Source organism: Cherax quadricarinatus, chromosome 81, assembly GCF_038502225.1.
Source record: "Cherax quadricarinatus isolate ZL_2023a chromosome 81, ASM3850222v1, whole genome shotgun sequence".
In the NCBI taxonomy this organism is placed as follows: Eukaryota; Metazoa; Arthropoda; class Malacostraca; order Decapoda; family Parastacidae; genus Cherax; species Cherax quadricarinatus.
Window position 1 is genome coordinate 9,676,008 of NC_091372.1, and position 19,701 is coordinate 9,695,708.

At 40.1% G+C, this 19,701-nt stretch overlaps 1 protein-coding gene across 1 annotated transcript in view; it reads left to right on the forward strand.

The window, feature by feature from the left end:
* Window positions 1-13,628, forward strand: part of LOC128699844 (pneumococcal serine-rich repeat protein) — a 42,261-nt gene extending 28,633 nt beyond the window's left edge. The window contains exon 7 of the mRNA XM_053792635.2: window positions 472-13,628. Coding sequence (XP_053648610.2) covers window positions 472-1,964 — 1,493 coding nt within the window. The 3' untranslated portion in view covers window positions 1,965-13,628. The remainder of the gene's footprint in view (window positions 1-471) is intronic.
* Window positions 13,629-19,701: the final 6,073 nt, after the last annotated feature.

Consider the following 19,701-nt stretch of genomic DNA (forward strand, 5'->3'; position numbering starts at 1 on the left):
TTGGTATGTTCTGAATATTCCACTTAGCAAAAGAAGGCAGAAGGAACAATAAAGTCACAATACTATGGATGCAACAATTCACAACTAACTCACAAATTAACCTTTAGTGGTCGCCCTCCTGATTTGACCTTGGCTTTCTCTTCTCCTGACCTAAACTTGGCTGTCTCCTGTCCTTTTTTCACTATATAGTGTCTGTACATATCCCCATTTCTCACCTAACCTTGGCTGTCTCCTTAACTTTATTCACCAGATCTGTTGTCTCTTTTTTTTTTCTTTTCTCATTCGAAACTTAATGAACTAGGCTGGACCAAAAAGGCATCTAGTTTTATTTAAATTTTGTGGTTCATTTGCTGAACCACTTTTTTTTCAGGTTCATAAGCAATGCATTTTACAATGTATAAAAGTTTTCACCTTAATTATTGTATGCATCATGCAGTCATTTCTATTGTACTCTTCTCATTATCTTTCCAGATACGATGCTTAACCAGATTATGCCAAGAGGCACGACTGACACTCAGCAACCGTATAGTTCGGCTGTCAATGAGAGGCATCGCCTACATGATTCTTCAGGTTTTTACAGCCCTTTAACATCTGATGTTAGGCAGCATTCATTAGATTATCCTAAGCCTTCTTACAGCACTTCTTTAAGATCCGAACCTGTGAGATCTGAACCCACGAGTGTTTCACAGAACAGACCATCCTTTAGTAATGCACCAGTGTCTGATGTTCGATCTTCATACAATGAGCATTCATCCATCGTAGGCACACAAGGAGCTTATAATACCAAATATTCACAAAACGAATCGCCATACTTAAACAACCAGGCGACGTCAAACGTTCCCAAATATCCAGCAAATGAATATTCTGGTTATTACAGTACTCCCGTTCCAGATATGAAATATTCACTGAATGGCTCCTCGGATTTTCCCAGCTTGCTTACAAAGCCATACGAGCCTCTTCGGTACTCATTAAATGAACCCTCTGACACTCTCAGGGCTTCAGGACAGTCTGGCTACTTCACTGCCCCTGTTCCACCTCAGGGTGTTCCGAGATATTCGACAAATGAGACTTCAAAATATAGTACTACTGGAATTGATAACAGTGAGACAAGATATTCTACTGTTGGAGTTAGTAACACTGACACGAGGTACTCTACTGTTGGAGTTGGTAACACTGACACTAGGTACTCTGCTATTGGGGTTGGTAACACTGACACAAGGTACTCTACTAACGTAATTAGTAATGATGCAAGATATTCCACTAGTGGAAATGGTAATAATGATACTAGATACTCAGCTAGTGGAGCTGGTAATAGTGATACAGGGTATTCATGGAATGAACCCCCAGACCCATCAAATGTGCCTTCGACGTCTTACGTAAGATACCCACAGAACGAATCAACTAACTACACCACTGATCAATCATCCACAGTGAAATATTCAGCTAGCGAGCCTCAAGATTTCAGCGTCCCTTCATCATCGTTGAGTAAAATGCCTTTATTAAATGAACCTCCAAAATATTACAGTCCTGAAGTACCTTCGAATACAAGATACTATGATAATGCCTCTTCGCAGTACTCGTATACTACAGCACCTAACAAGAGTGAACCCTCCAATTTCAGCAATCATGTTTCATCCTATAATTCCAGAGATTCACTAAATCCACATTCAAATTTGTTAGAGACTTCAGACTCAAGGTTTGAAAACAAGTATTATAATGAACCAGCGACATCCCTTAACACAAGCAAACCTAACTTGTTAGAGACATCAGAGTCACGTTACGATAACAGGTATTCTTATGACAAACCATCAGCACCGCCTAGTTCGTATACAGCACCATACAGCGGTAGACAAAGTCTGCTTGAACCACCACTGCCTCCCACCACACGTACTGTGCCTATACTAGAGCGCCCTGTGAGTAAACTTCCATCATACACTACAGAACGCGATACGTACTACAAGTAATATGGAATGACCTAAATGGTTCAGATAGATGAATAAGACTCGTGTGCAAAACTATGGTATCTTTATTGTAGAAGCATTTTGCCAACCAGTGGCTTTATCAGTCCAATGCAGAGAAGAATAATGGAGACAATGGAAGTTTGAGGTGATCAGTTCCTCAGCTTGGGACAATATATACAGATCCGGGTGTTGCACATGTGTCTTATTCGACTTCTTGTCAGTTTTGTAAACTTAACCCAATACTTAAGTCCTCTAGAAATGAAGCATTTCCTACATTGAAATTCCCACTATTTTGACCAACAACCTTTTGAAAATACTATTGTGTCTTCCAAGAGAATTTACTATTAAAATTAACCATTGTTCTATAATGCCACAGTAATTTATCTAGTGCAAGATATGCTTGGAATTCCATAGTTCTTTCTTACAGCTATACTGCTGATACTTGAGCCATTGTGCAGCATCTTGCAGAATGAGGAAAAAATCAATATTAATAGTAAGGACTGCAATACTAGACAAGTAGAAAGTACCTGCAGCTGAATTGACTGAAAATGACACCACTGGAAGAAGTGGAAGAAGGTAGCAGAAGTGCCTGGTGAGCCAGGCACTTCTGCTACCTGCTGGAAGTGCCTGGTGAGCCAGATTGTGGTGTGTTTGTGGGCCTCCAGAGTACTAGCAGCATCAGCCATGGTGATCAAGTAATCAGGGAAGCCAGGCATTGGACCAGGTGTGAAGGGAGTAAGAACCTTCAGACCCAGTCAGAGGTATTTCACAGGCATGTGCCTCCACAGACAGCTAACTGAATGCATCAGAAAATAGGAATGTATTGATAGTGAATGTGTCTTTGATGTTTCGTGCATTAATTGCTTGTGAGGAACCAGACTGATTCATCCTTGTCTAGCATACCACGAAGACGGTTCCATGGGATTCCACTTAGGATATTAAACATTCCTTCATTATAGAGGTCTTTGTTAAAAAAGTTACGAGGCTTATGCCATCAGTAAAATTTGTTCAATTTCACAGTCTCTTATAGGAAGGCATTAAAATTACCTAAAAATTCGATTATGTCGACATCTGTTGTATATCCCCTGTAATGTATAATATTTTATACATTGTACAGTTTTGTGCAGTATGGTATATAAAGTATTTTGTTATATTAATATTAATTTAGAATTGCTGTCTATTAGAAAATATATGAAATACAGATCTTGACATGTTTAAATTTTGTTGATAGTGCTATCTATTTTGACACCTCAGAAAGTGTTAACAAGAACATGAAGTATAGAACATTTACTGGAAAGGTTTCTTTGTAATTGTAAATTTATCGTGATAAATGTTTCATATATTGTGCTTAATTTTCAGTGTTAGTTTTAAATGTTTAGCCTTAAGCTTGTTGAAACAGTTTCAAGATTCAACACTTGTCAATTTTCTGAGTTGAAACAGTCAGACTTCTCTTAAAATTTTCTCTTGTGATTCACCGAACCTTTCAAGAATCTCCGAGGCGATGAGGCTCGACTAAGGTTGATTGTGAGTGTGAGATTCATGCTTACTGTGTATATTGGAGTTATTATAGTGGAACACATTGAGAAGTGTCTTTGTATACAGTGCATAGGCTGGGTGTAGATGAGGAATAAGATAGGTTAGTGGGCTGTACATAGTACATACTGTACTGTGTACAGTCTGTATACAGTACTGAGAGATATATTTGTGTACATTGAGAAGTGTATACATCAGTATATATACACACTGAGTATTTACTTTCATCCCTATTTTAAGGATTAAAACATTAGGGATTAGTGGTGTACATGTGAAATGTAGTCATGTGTATTTGCACTATCAGAAGTAATAGGCTACTTCAAAAACTGTGAAAAAATTATATACTGCAAATAAAAGTCAAGAATGGCCTTTTATGTAGATCTTCAAGGTCTTCATGTACAGTAGTAATAGATGTTTTATAATGTCATTTCACTAGACATGATACTTTTACACTATCAGAAAATGGTTTGCTGTTTTATCTGACATTGCCAAAAAAAGACCTACTGACATGCTTTTGGTTTTTAGAGTATGTAGTTGTAAATTGTAATTCCATCTTCATGGCCATCTGCAAAACGTGTTTTTTTTTTTTTTTAATGAAATTTGTTTTTCCGGAGTGGGTTTGGAAAACGTGGCGATTTTGTGATTCATGGCCCTGCCTTGCCTTGGCTTGGCTTGACTTTCTAAGCTTGTGCTCTTGTAAATATTACCTCACAGGGATATTTTGTTCGTAAACAATATCTGCCTCCTGATTCATGTACGGAAAATGACTGCACCATTATTTATCTTAGGTCCTGGTAGTTCGTTTCCTCAACAAATAATTTTAGAATTTCATGTTATGTGAATCGATAGTTGGGATAGTTGTCAGTGGCATGGTGATGCCGACAAATGGTCGAAAAGGACAACTGTGTACAGTTCAGGACATTGTTAAGGAAATTGCAAAACCACTTCCTTCGCTAAATGTCCTGGACAGTGTACAAGTGTCCTTTTCTATAGATGGGATAGCAGGGTCTGAGTGTTATGCCCCATTACTCAGGCAATGGTAGGGTATTTGTGTCAACTGCACTCTGTCGAATGTCAACAGGACTGGTGGTAGCGGTAGTAACAGCAGTGACAGCCATTGCAACAGCTGGTTCAAGCAACTTCATTCCAAATCCCTCTCCACTTATGGCCTTGAAGAATTATCAGTGGTTAGCACAGGTTTTGCACATTTTTGTGAATATAAGAGGGTCCAATTTACAAACACCCTCTCGTACACCTGCATTTACAAATGAGTCGCTTAACATTCACCTACAGAGAACATAAATGTAAAACATAGCTATTCTTTGCACTATTCTTTTATATACAGTAAGCTATGTGATAAAACTCCTCTGTAGTGTTATTTTTTGTAAATGCAATTGAAAGAATGTATCCAATGTATTTTTCAATTTTGCATGCACCTATTCAGTTGCATTTGCTAAAACTACAGTATACAGAAAAGTTTCATTGGAGAAATCGCTTTGTAAGTTAAAAACCCAGTAATACCCCCATTTGTAAATTGGAGATGTGTACATTAATAAAATTTGTCGGTTCCAAATTTTTATGTATGGGGTGGTGCAACTTGTCCCATGTTTTTCGGCAAAAAATCATCAATATTGCAACCTATCGTTTTGCTGTTGCTACCTCTTAAACCATTTCTTGCGGCTGTTTAATCACTCGGTACCTCAGTACCGTTTGATTGACTGATGAATTTGTGGTCATGTTTAGACAATTTGTTAAACTTTTTGGGTTTCGAAACATGACTTACTAATTATGGAAAATAATATGAAAGGAACGAATGTTTATATCTGTTTATTGTACCCACCATAATGGATTAGTAGAAACTTATCAGTAGTAATGGAAGTTATAGTAGTAGTAGTGGTAGTTGAAGTAATGCTGTTAATAGTACAGAAATTGTAGAAGTAAGATAGTATACCAGTTGTAGGAGAATTACTTTTAATAGTAATAAAAATTAACAGAATCGAATTATGCTTGCACCTGGTCATTCATATTTACTACCGGTGAATATTTGGAGAACATCTGAACCTCGTAGGTTTGAATGCTCTGCAAATGTTGCTACTGCCTTCCTTCATTTGTGTAAAATGTCAAAAAAAAACTATCAGATTCACTATTCGACTAAATTTTGAAGAAGAAAACATTCACGTGCCATTTTGGTTCATCTTGGATCATTATAAAGTCATGAATTGATAATAGGCCTAACCACAGTACCGTGTCTTCATCACGTATCATTGTTTGAAAGAGATTTAATGGCTGCATATAGTATTACCTTGGAACTCCAGCGGAAGGCCTCGGCCTGATGTCCAAAAGCTCCAATGGCTGGTCATCGTATGATTTAAGACCCACGTCAGGAAGCACTCATTCCGTTTCCTGACTAACCTTACCTAACCTAACCTAACCTGAAACTCTATACAGCAAAGCTGTTATAAAGCTCCTTTATATTGCAGAATATTTTGTAAATACAATTGAAAACTTTCCAAAATTGAATAACACTTGAAAAGGCCTTCATAGTAAGTTGTTAATCAATTTTTGATGTACAGTGGATCCCCGGATTTTGTCCTTAATCCATTTCAGGTCGGTCTAAATCCGAAATGGACAAAAACCGAAGCAATATTTCCCATAAATAATGTAAATACAATTAATCCGTTCCAGACACCCAAAAATATTAACAAAAAATACATTTTTAAAGAAAAGCTATAGTTTTACATACAGAAAACAATGAGAAAAAATATAAATAACTAATGAAATGAATAAATGAACATTTAACATCACACTTACCTTTATTGAAGACTCTTGGGGTATGGATGGCAAGGAGGGGAGAGGGAGGAGGAGCCGAGGTTATTGTTTGGAAGGGGAATCCCGCTCCATAAGGACTTCAGGTATCAAAGCTCTGTATGGGGTTACTTCCCTTTTTTGTCTTTTACTGGCACTGGACCCTTGTTGCACTAAAAATCTGTCCAGCGAGCTCTGTTTCTGGCATCTCTTTAAGATTTGCTTAAAATGGGACAAGGTATTGTCACTGAACATGTTGCAGATACGGCTTGTATCAGCTTGGTCAAGGTGATTTTTTCCACAAAAGTTTGCACTTCATTCCACTTTGCACAAATGTCCTTAATCACTGTTTGTGACCTCTGCTTCATTAGCATATTTATCCCTTTTGCAACATCAGCTTCCTTGATTTCTATTTTCTTTGCCAGGATGGCCAGCTTGGCCACACGTACGCCACTCGTATTTTTCTACAATCTCTTTCTTGAATTTTATCGTGTTTCTTGCCTTCTTTACCAAAGGGCTGGCACTAGGAACTTTCTTTGGGCCCATGGTGGCTTATTTCACAGTCACACTCGATAAACAAGTGCAAAAAATAATGGATTATTATGAAATGTTTCGGATGAATGCTCACTCAACCAGTGACAGAGCCAGATTGAGAGATGTACATGAGTGGCGGCATCCCAGGCAGGTGGATGCGTCTGATTCGGACTGTTTCTGGGACGAGGTACGAAATCCAGAGCAAAATTTCACCGAATACAGTGGTCGAAATCTGAATCGTAGGATAACCGGTGCGGACGAAATCCGGGGTTCCACTGTACTTGTCACTTGCATTTGGAAAAAATGCACTTTGTATAATAGTTTATATGAGAGCTTACTGTATTATATAGTTTAACTTTTAATTGAATTGTTGCAGTTATATAGCAACCATTATGGGCACTTTGTATTTTCATAACATTTGTGTAAGTGACTCATTTAAGAAAAAGCTAAATTTCTGAATTAGGTAAGTAAATTTTCCCATCTTTAAGCAGACTCAGTCTTAATATACACAGGATAAAGCTACAACGGAAGTTTTGGTTTATTGCATCTGGATATTATTGTTGTTGGGCCACTCAAGGTGCCTTGATGCTGGGAAACTGTTTTTAATTAAAGGAATTGGAGGTGCCCTTGTTTTCCTCAGATTACCTCCCATTTTCCATTTAATTGGGATTGAGATTTGTTTTCTTATGTAGGAAGAATAAAGCTGGATTGGTAAGGTGTACTGCTTGTATATTTTAGTGGAGTGTACAGGATGCAGACACAAATGCAGTCAGTGTATTGAGAGATTTATTGATAACATTTTGTCCACACAGTGGGCTTTTTCAAAATGCCAATAATTTATCTCATTACATACAATGCATTAGTGTTTTTTTCATCGTGTCTGTATTTTATTCTATTTCTCTGTGGAGTGATCAGGATTCAAACTTGCAGTCTGGGATTACCTGCTCATTGCTTTAGGTCCTTGCTCTTCCCACGGAGTGTCATGAAAACTTGAGTAAGCTCTCGTAGTATCTGAGTCACAGTAAATGTTGTTGGATCTCTGCGTCCAGACTTGGAGGCAGATCTGGCATGACACCAGGTAAGAACTGTTGTGTGTGCCATGGCACCATTGAAGCATGTGTTGATACAGATTTGAATTGTACAACCTTGGTGCTTTCAGGAGCTTCTCAAATTTATCTCATTGTATCCTGAATATTGGGGCACGCTGATGCACTAAACAATAAGGCAAAATCAGTTGATTCCATGATCAAACAAATATTTGATGAACCCCTTATGCTTTTGATGGGAAACAAGCTTCCGATTTGCATATCAAGGCAATTATTATTTGATTAGGACCAGCGTGCTCTTTAATGTAGTAGGGCATAGTATTTCTTGAATGGAGTAGGGCACAATATTGCTGTTGATTCACACTTCACCTCCCAGGTATGTTTGGCCTTTTTATACTGTTAAAGTCTAGAGATCAAGATTATGGAGTTAATGTTATCCATGGAACAACAACCAACTGGTATTTGTTATCCATGAAACAATAGTTAACTGGTATTTTATTGGAGCTCAGGTTTTGGGTTACTGTGAATTGTAAAAGGGATTTAAAACTAGTGAACCCTCGGTTATTGGCTGTAATCCGTTCCAGAAGGTCGGCCTAAAACCAAAATGGGCTAAAACCAAAATAATATTTCCCATGAGAATTAATGTAAATACAATTAATCCATTCCAGACCCAAAAATATTTATTCTTTAAAAAATGTATTTTTTGTTAATTATAGTTTTACATACACAAAACAATGAGAACTAAATAAAATAATTGAACATTTAATTCACTATTACATACCTTTATTGAAGACTTGTTGCTACACTCCCTGTCTGTCTGCTACACTTCCTGCCTCCCTTCCACAGCATGTGTAAAGAACTTAGGATAACCCAAAAAAAGTCAGAGTGACTTATTTCCATTGGGGTCCTGCCTCCCTGCTAAATTCCCTTTTGCAATATTAGCTTCTTTGATTTCTACTTTCTTTGCCAGGATGGAAATGATTGCTAATTTGGATTTCCCATACATCCTAGCACTTGAACACCACTCTCGTATTTTTCAACAACTTCTTTCTTAAATTCCATTGTTTCTCACTTTCTTTACCAAAGGAACTTTTCTAGGAACTTTCTTTGGGCCCATGGTTGCTTATTTTGCAGTTGCAATCAATCAGTAACCACAAAAAACAAAGGATTATAGTGAAATGTTTTGATGAATGAGCAGAAGTTTCCTCACTTGCCCAGAGAGACAGCCAGACTGACTCATGAATGTGCGAGCAGCGGGCAGGCGGGTGAATGTGTCCAGTACAGCCAATAAGCGAAATAACAGCCGGTAAACAGACTAAAATTTTGGCCCAAAAACCGGGCGATAACCAAGTTGGCCGATATCCGGAACAGCCAATAACCGAGGTTCCAATGTATATATTTTTATAAACTATTATTTGATGTCAGTTTTTGTTTAGTAGCTTCCATTTATGAATATAGTAGTTCCTTTTGTGCTGGAAGTCTTTATAATGAAAAAAGGAACCAGTCTGGTTTTATTCTCGTGAAATATTTGCCTTTGTATATGTATTCATATTTTTTCCCTCATTACCAATATTGCTTTTCAAAATGTGCAACTTGGGCAAAAGGTGGCAAATGGTGAATCAAAGATGTCAACAAAATAAGCCTTTTTTTTGTGTTTTTCATTTAGTGTTTAGTCCTTGGAGTTTTATCGGGTACAGTACTTAGAGTTCCAGGGAGATCATAAATTGTTTATTCTGTTGATGCTTTTAAAAATGCTAAGGCCTTTTATGTTTTAAACCCATTGTATATGGTGAACCTTTTGGGCTTACCACTTAATTATTATATTGTATATGGGAAAATGTAAAGAATTTTTTAAATGTCATTTTGTTGAAGACAGTAAGGTTCAGAAAAAAGTTGTACACAAAATGATACCAATTCTTTTTAATAGAAAACCTCTAACAAAGATGAGATGAGATGACTTAGGAAGAAAGGCACAAAATGCAATAATTTGTTTGCCAGAAGCATTTCATTCGAAATGTACATTTGGAGTGACCCTTGGCCAAAATGTTTTCAATTAACAAGTCTTTAGACCTACAGTGGAGGACCAAATTTATTTGGGAGGTCCATTCGAGATGACTGAAAACAAAATTTTTTGGGATGCCGGAAGGTCAAGCCAGCTTGGTATCGGCTTGATGAAAGCTCCTGGAGAGCAAAACATTTCCACAATAAAATGTATTAGTTGCATCTATATCCTGTTACCTGACATCTTGCTGGAAATTCCGCCATTATTACTAAATGTCCTAAGTGATTGCATTTTGTGTTTTTCCACAGGTTATTTCATACCTCAGTATCCAGTATCATTTATGCCATGAGACATGAACGTCAGCTAGGAAACCCCCTGGGGGTGGGGAGGGCTCTCAGTTGAGAAATTGGAGTTACTCTCTCCCCTTCCCTGGATGAAATCTGATTAGCTAATCCATTCCCCAGGCATCATATGATATGCCCTCATTGGCTTATTACTCCCCATTATGACAATTTCAATGGCTTATTACTCTCCATTACACAGTGGTACCCCAAGTTTTGTACAGCTCCCAACTTGAACAGTTATGTAAGTGTATTATTGTAAGTGCATTTTTGGGGGTCTGAAATGGACTAATCTAATTTGCATTATTCCTCATGGGAACAAATTCGTTTGGTAACGACACTCGAACAACCTTCTGGAACAAATTTTGGCCGAAACTCGAGGTACCACTGTACACACAGCCCACACACAGGAGAGAGATTCTGACACCATTTTGGTCTGACTTGGATCATTTGCAAGCCACACTAACACAAGGGAGTGAAGAAGCCAGCATATATAAGCAAGGGGGACATGGACAGGACAGAGAGAGGAAGAACATTGAAATGGTGGCAGTAGTAATAACGGTAGTGGTAGTAGTAGTAGTACTTCCACTACTAGCCTTAACATTATCACTACTACTGTTTTCTTCTCTCTGTACCGTCCCTGTCGCCCTCACCTATATATACCGGCTTCTTACTCCCTTGTTAGTGTGGCTTGTAAATGATCAAGTCAGACACAAAACGTTAAGTCATAATCTTCACTGTCTTATCACTTCTCATTGTGACAGTTGCACTGACTTGTTACCATTATGGCAGTTTCACTGGCTTATTACCTCCCTTTATGGCAGTTTCACTGGCTTATTACTTCCCATTATGACAATGTCACTGACATATCACTGTAGTATTATTATTACAGCCTCTCCTCATTTAACAACAGGGTTCTGTTTCTAAGAGTAGGTTGGTAAACGAATTGGTCGTTAAGTGAGGAGCATACTATACTGGTAGTGGGTTTATGTCAACCATCTTTAGGTATTATTTTAATGTTACCTTTGCACTATTTATAACATATTTAGTATATTTTTAAATGTTTATACAGTTGTGTACTCTATACTGTAATAAACAGAATAGAGGAAATCAGCTCTAATATGCATTACCTAGGTTTGTATACTGATTGGAGAGCTGGTCATAAATCCAAGCGGTCGGTAAATGAGTACGTCGCTAAGTGAGGAGAGGCTGTATTATCATCATCACACTTGAAAGTATCACTATCTATTATGATAATTTAGCCCAGTGCTGTTACACACGTGGCATAAAGGCAATGAGTTTTTGTTAGTGGTTTTCTTGCTTATTTTTTGTTATGGTAAAATTCTCACCATAGTGTTTTGTAAATACGTACTTGTATGTATAATGCACTCCCCTCTTAGAGGGGTACATTGATACTGAAGGGATCTTGATAGAAGAAATTGGAGCTACCTTCCCTGGATTAATCCAGTGCCTCTCATTTACCTATAGCACTGTGATCCCTATGGGTTTAGCACTTTTAAATGATGTACATACATTCTGTGACTAGAGACTTAAGGAAGACGTCAAGAAACAGTGTGTACAGTACGTGGTTAGATTTTGTAGCTCGTATTTATTACACAGTGGAGTATATTGTACAGTACATACCTTTGCACTCCATCAAATCTGCTGAACCTTTGTATTTTTGTTAAACATATAAATTTCTTTGGTTATTTGTATGGCAGATTATATGATAATCCTTATATGTAATTATTATAATATACGATAATCCAGCCTGTCCTTGTTCTCATTTGAATTAATGGTACTAATATTTGGCAAACTGAAATTTAGTGTATAGTTGCAAGAGATCATTGTTTGAAATTCTTACATTAAGGATATAATTTTATATATAGTAAAAGTTCTGACACGGGATTACATTCCTGAAAATCCTCACTCGATAAAAAAAAAAAAAAAAACTGTAAAGTTTAGAATATGTAGGGAAAAAACAGGGTTATATTTTAGACATCTATAATTTTTTTTCCTCAAAATTAGTTATTAGGTCAAAATGGCTAGTTTATTTTTGTATTCTAGTTATCATTGCTTGACTATAGTATATCTTCCCTTGCATTCTAGTTATCATTGCTTGTTGGCAAGGCATTGTGTGGAGGGGGTTGATGTGGCCCTACTGGTCTGAGATAGATTACTGTGGTTCTTGTGATATTGATGTAGAATATAAGTTGTACACAATATTGGCAAGTTGACACACATCCAACATTTAGGTTGTCAATGGTTGATGACTGAATGTTCCTGGAGTGCTCAGTCCACAGTGTTACTTTTGTCTTATTTAGCTCTACTGACCTATGTAACCTTATCTAGATAAGTAATGTGCAATGGTTTGGTATCTATTGGTGAGGGATTTGGCCTGCTCAGCAAGCTTCTTCAGGCAACATACAGAGGTGGCTTAAATACTGGTGCCAACAGAAGCAGTGGAGAGGTAGATATGAGACAGTCAGTCCCTCAGTCTTGGTGAGTGTTCACCTCCACAGCTTTCACCGAAGCTATGAAGCTGACACCTACCAAGGCAGAGTGACTGACCACCTTTTATCTTCACTACTACTGTACTTGTTGCCTATACATTTGAACTAAAGCAAACCATACCACGGGCAGGGATAGGACCCACGATCAGAGCCTTGAACTAAAGCAGCTCGTTGAGGAGGAGAACTGTCTTGTCAATAAAGACCCCACTCTGTTGCAAGTCTTGATCTACTAGTGGCATTACATGTCATTACTATAATCTAGCCTAATATAAATGTTGATAGTAAAATATGGTACAGGTCGGCCATCATTAATCTGGCATCATTGGGACCTGTAGTGTGCCAGATTAGAGTGGCCAGGTTAGAATACACTTCAATTAAAATATCAATAGACTTTGCTACATCTGGCTCATTTTTATCACTGCTTTCTCCTCCTCTAGCTTGCTGCTGTGGATTTACAACCATTGCACAATTTCTGAGTCAGTATAATGATGAAATTTGAAATTATGCTACCCGAAATTAGTGCCGGAACCAGATAACTGATTGCCGGATTAGTGATGTCTGACCTGTACTACAGTACATGTCGACATGCACTTAATGCAAGGATTTTACTCATGCATTTTTTGCAACTAAAGTTAAATTTCTGGGTTTTGAATGTTAAGTATCAGTATGACTCAGGAGACTGGACAGGTAAAGTATGACGAGCAGCAGCACTGTGTGACCCTTTATGGGTTTAGCACTTTATTATAACAGTGCTGTATGATGAGACAATTAACTTGGTACATAAGCAGATTAAATTGCTCATGAGGATATTGTGTACGTATGGTTAATATAAATCTTTATTCTGGAATAAGGTAATTTATGTAAAATGAATAAACAGGTGTTGAGTGTAACAATTTTTTTTTTTTTAATGTTTTTCAGCATTCTGCCTTGAAGGTTACCTTGAAGCCGGTGACAGGTTGATGAGCAAGACGTGTTCAGTAAAAATTGTTGAAACGTTTTCCCTGCACAGCAAGCTTCATCAGTCGAATGCATAATGATCACAGCAATGGAGATGAGTTACGAGGTTGTTTTGAGATTATCACTCCCTTAGGCTTATAGACTGACAAGCACTGACAGTCGGTGCTTGTCAGTCTCCAAGCCTGACATCGATGTTGAGTGATGGATCACCTTAAATCTTCATCTGCACTAGTCCTGTTTTCACTGTTGTAATCACCTTTGTATTCAACTGATGAAGTCCTCTTGCTCATTAACTTGTTGGTAATACAGTGATACCCCGAGTTTCGTACTGCTCCCAGCTCGAACAGTTATGTAAGTGTATTTTTGGGGGGTCTGAAATGGACTAATCTAATTTACATTATTTCTTATGGGAAATTCATTCTGGAATGAATTATGTACGAAACCTGGGGTACCAATGTATATACGTAATTAGTTATGGGTTCTCGATCCAAGAATTTAAATCTACCTTCCTCACCTTGATGACAATGGGCTTTTGATTCAAGGAACTGTAATTTTTTTTTTTTTAATTTATCCACTTTCCCAGGTGCTATAGGACCTTTCCCCCCCTCTTCAAGGGGGGCTCCTTGTTGTGGTGAAGAGGCTCTTGGTCTGAGGAATTAGACCTGTCAGTCTCCTTCCTCAGACCAAACCTAATTACCCCCAATCCCCCCTTCCCTATCCCATCCTCCCCTTTTTCCTTTCCTTCTCCTCCTCCCCACCCCTCCCTTTTGCCCTTCCTTTTTGGCCTTTGGGATTTTTTCCCACAGGCACACTAGTTCCTAGGTAGGGGAAAGGGTACCAGGGTCCATCCCATTCCGTTGAGGTTCTTGGTGGTGGCGTAGTTTGCCGTGGAATCTGGATTGCCTGGGGATGTCCCAATCCCTCTCTGGTATCCCGGAGGGTGGCTTTGGGTGTGTCTCGGGCGACGGGTATATCTCTGGAAGCCACCTTTCGGATTCCGGGGGTGGTGGCCGAAGGAGGTATGCTTTGTGGCGGATATCTAGCCGCCCTCTCTTTTGTCCACAGAGGTAGCTCGGCAGATGTGAGGTTGCTATCCCGGATTGCTGGTTTACTGGCATGATGGGTAGGGTATGGCACGGGTTTCATGCTGCATCTACGCTACTTGCGGTGCTGAGGTCCTCTTGGGCGCGGAGGGAGATTTCTGGCCCTTTCATTCCTCCTAGGAACTATCCCTCCCCTGTCCCCCCTTTTTTTTTATTCTTTTTTTTATTTTTATTTTCTTTTTTTTTTTTCTTAAAAACAAAACGAAAGAAGTAACCTAACCACGGAGAACCCAATCCATGAACCTGCTACCCTCAGGCCCCTACTTGATACCACACCCTATTCTGACCCCGCCTCGTCTTTGGACCACTTTTCAGACACTCCTCATGCCTCTGTACCTCTTGCCAGTGCTGTTTCCTCACCCGCTTCAGATACTGAGGTCTCGACTGACTCCTTCGATTTATCTGACCTCCGCTCTCCTTTGACTATGCTTCCGGTCTCTGCCTCTACGGTATGGCAATTTTCGAATCGCCGGCCCGTTCCACATCAGACCAACTCTGGTCCCACGCCTAAACGCTGACGACAATTACCTGCTGATGATACTTCTCCACCTTCTCGTTCTTCTCAGAAAAGATCGACACATCCTGCACTCCCTTTCCACGCTCAGTTTCAGAATGCACAATGGACTAAATTCTTCACTTTACGACCGACTTCCTCTACTGCCTATCTTTCCGACCACAGTACGTATTGGCAAGGCACTCCTACGCCATGTTGGTAAAGATATTTCTTTTCATGCTCTTAAGAGCGGTATGCGCATCATCACTGTACAGAATGCTACCCAGGCTCATGATCTTTCTCTTCTTTCCCATATCGATACTGTTCCCTTCAGATTTCCAGCCATAAGTCTACTTAAATGAGTGGAAACTGCTACTCAAAGAGGCAGAAGGTCTCCTTATACCTTCATGCAGCTTTCATCTCCGCCTGGGCGTGGAGACTACTGCAGGTTTACCTCCTGCAGCCAAAAACGTCCCTCTCTACTTCTGATTCTATCTGCAGCCTCCTCTGTGGTTAGCTTCCCATAATCACTCCCATTCATAATTCTTTTGCTGTCCAGGCTCAGGCGTCTCCTACTTCAACGTACTCAGTCTGTTCTCGCCTTCATGTTCTCTACAAGCCTTTATCAGCAGACATATCTCGCATGACGACACCTCCCACCTGCCCCTCTACTTCTCTAAAGCCAAAAACGCCCTGGGAACCCTCCTCCCTCTCCCACTCAGCTTTACCTTCCTGTCTCTGTGGTTCTTCTCTCACTGCTCTGTTACAAGTGTGTAGGAGGCTCACCCTCCTCCTCGCACTGTACCTCTCCTGGCCCTCCCAAGCTCTTCCCTTTAAGCACCCCAGGCTTGCCTCTGTCCCCTTCCACGCCTCTTTTCTCCAGTTCCCTCCACCCTTTCACGCTTCTCACTACCTTGCAGGCGAAATCATTGCAGTTCCACCTTTACTACCTTCCACCATCTCCAATATTGTTCCCATAATGACGCCTGAATTCGAACACTGGAAGCAATTTCTGAAATATAGCTGCAGAGACCAACCACCTGCATGTACATTGATCCAATCTCTGTTCCTCTCTCCTCTCCATTCCAAGTAATCCCTTTTCCAAAAACGCTCCTTCGCTGCTTGAACGCTTCCGATCTCCCATGTGACTTTCTAACCCTTCCATCCAGAGAGGGAACCCTTCTTTTTACTCAGTAGATTCAGGATATCTTATTTACACAATCATGGCCTATTTACAGTGGAACAGCACATGCCTTCAGGTAACACAGTGAGCCTTCAGATGTTACTTCCAGTTTTCCCTGTTGGTGTTTGCTTACAGGAATGAAAATTACACTTCCACAAGTTATCTATATCCCATCTCAGGCTATGCACTTGCTGATTCTTCAGATTCTTTCTGATGGACCTTAATGAAAGTGCCTTCTTTCATTTAATGATATTCAGTGTAATTACTCATTATTTGTTCGTGATTTATTGCATTACACAGCAGCCCTGCACTCACTTGCACAGGTGCACGCTCTGTTCTCTATATCTCTCTCCTTCTCAGGCATTATCTATCTGAGGTTGTTTCTTCTGCTCTGCTGCCATCACACCGCTTTCTGGTTACTTACATTTTAATGCCTTCTATTTTCTCAGCATAGGGGGTTTTCATCGTGATTTGGCATCTGAAATGAGGCTTTTCATGCTCCAATTCCCATGTTTCAAATACAGGTACTACACTCATTTTGATCCTCGGACTCAGCACTCTCTCTTGCATCGATCTCTCAGTCTGCTCTTCCTCCACCGTGATTAGACTTCACCTGGTCTGTTCTCCCAGATTTATACATGAAAATCATTTCCATTCTTACTTCTCTGTATCTGGCAGCTTCACTTCGTATCCCACGCCTGGCAATTTGATCAGGCAAATTGAACCCTTTAATTACAATCAATCATTGTTTTTAGTGAGGTTCCTTTCTCTTCATCCTCCATTGATGAGTTTACACCTCTGCTCGCCCTCCGTTTCAACTGCAGCTCATTCTATACCCAACCGGTAGTACTCAGAAATGCGTGGCTCTGTGGTATCCTGTTTGTGCTCGCAGAAAATGCCAGAAATGCTGGGCCAGCACAAGGCAGGTACCGCACAATAGAACCACGGAGAGATTCTCATCTTTACAGAAGCGCACGCCGCGTGTCATCCGTGATGCTAAATCGCACGGCTAGCGTAGATTGTTCCACCATCACTTCGCTTCCCCATGGAGTGCAACTGGAAAAAGTACGAAACTGAGTGGGAAATATTCTCCATCCTGCTTGTTCTGCGGCGCCGGTGCTGATATAGCAACCATCTAGATGTTGCCAATGAAATTACAACGATGGTCCATATTTCAGGGCTCCATCTATGCCCTATTTCTTTCTCAAAGTCTGCAGAGAGTTAGTACTCTGGACTTTTCTTCTCTCAGAGAAGAACAGCATGTGCCTTTGACTTCAAGAACTGATAACACTCAGCTTGCCATCATCGGCAGCTGGGCCCACGGTGATTCTACATTCACACATATGCTACAACATTTGGCATCAGCCAGCCTCTGTAGTCCTATTATGCCTTTTCAATCTTATTTGGTCAGTTAAGTAAGTTTCCACAGCTGTGAAACATTGTTCTCCTTCTGCAAATCAGGTACTACGGGACATGACGCCCAGATTATCACCTGTTGCTCTTGCTTCAGTGAGTTTGTAACGTGGATGGGAACGCTTCAGCAAAGCCAGATCGCGAGTATGGTATTAGAGACAAATAGTCTTCTCCACTGGCACAGGGCTTTCAAGGGAATGCTCACTACAGCGGTTCTCGCCACGCTTGACATGTAGTTCAGAATGCCTTGCTAATAACCACCTCGGTTATTGCCATACTCTTTTGACTCCTGAGAAGGCATACACACAACTTGGGAGGTATATTATTTTGGCCCAAGCCCACTCCTTAGGCCTCTCCGAGGCACCCAATGTCCTTCCTTAAGAACTTATTAACTGACAGACATTTGCCTAGTTTAGACAATGTGCTCTCCCGACTTCATCTAAGCTGGAAGGTGTCTTCAGGATGTGTTCCTGAGCACAACACTTTTTCTCCGGCATATTAATGATTTGGCCTCTAGTCTTCCATCAAATACTTCAATACCTTATGTTGATGACTTCACGATTGCTTCGCAGGCGCTGGACTGTCTCCTCATTTCAGTTTCTCTCCCAGCATGCGGTCGCATCATGGTTTCAATTGGGCCACTTACATGGGTTTAAATTTTCCAGCACTGAAACCCACTCAAATTACTTACTAGACACTGTCATCCTCCAACATCCTCAAATTCTATGGTCTGAGGCCAGAACGTGATACAGTCAAGTTTCAGTCGCTTTGGATCAGAGGTTATCCCCTCGGGAAACCCTATGATACCTGAAGGCAGCTTGCCATGCCAGCCAAGAACTCTAAAATCTCTTCATCTTTCATGGGAGCTGATTGTCGAACTTTCCTCGCTCATATTCAACTCTATTTTATCAAAACTTGACATGGTGACTAGATCTATTCATGTGCATTCCTGCTACTCTTTCTAGCCTTCATCCAATACGCTCACGTATGATCCATGCTTTATGCCTTGGTGCTTTTTGCCTTCCCTGTTGAGAGCTCTGTAGAAGCAAATGCCCATCCTTATCCGATCAGCCGGATGCCCATTGTCATGAAGGAAGGGGGTAGCCCTTGTGTTTAGCGCTTTCTTTTGATTATAATAATAATACTATACTGCCCATGATCTCCGCATCCTTCCATTTATAGAATGGGTTACTGATATTAGTAGACATTCTTATTTGTTTCATCGCCTGTTTACTCCGCTCTTCTCTCTTTCATTTTCATTCGCTTCTTTTGTCTTCTCTTTCCAGTTACCACCTTCTTCGAGGTCTGGTGTGTAGCATCTCACTTTTCCTTACCTCTGGGAAAGCCCCAGCTGTTCGAGTCTGTTCTTTCTTTTCCCCTGCTCCGAAAGCTCAACTGTTCATGGCTCGCTCCTGCCTTTTCTAACTACCCACTCATTCCCATGCCATTGCAAAGCTGAGATGGCTCCTAAGCCCTTGACGGTAGATCTCGCATAGTGTTTCCTGACAGCACTCACGAGGCATTTACTTATCTCTGCAGAGTTTTTACTGCTGAATTGTGCATGCCATTCTGCAGCACTTATCTGCATTGCATCTATGCTCGTGGCCACTACTCAGGGTTGTCTCAGACTCTTAGTGCTTGTTAGGTTATACAGAAATTTGATACACCTCACTTCAGTCCTCTGTATCCAACTTTGGCTGCACCAGATCTTACCACACAGATATTGTTTTTGTTGGGTCCCTGGTCGTGTTGATTTATTGCAGCAATGTATCAGGCAGATACTGGCTGCCGGTCAGCAGTACATGACCTACCAGCTC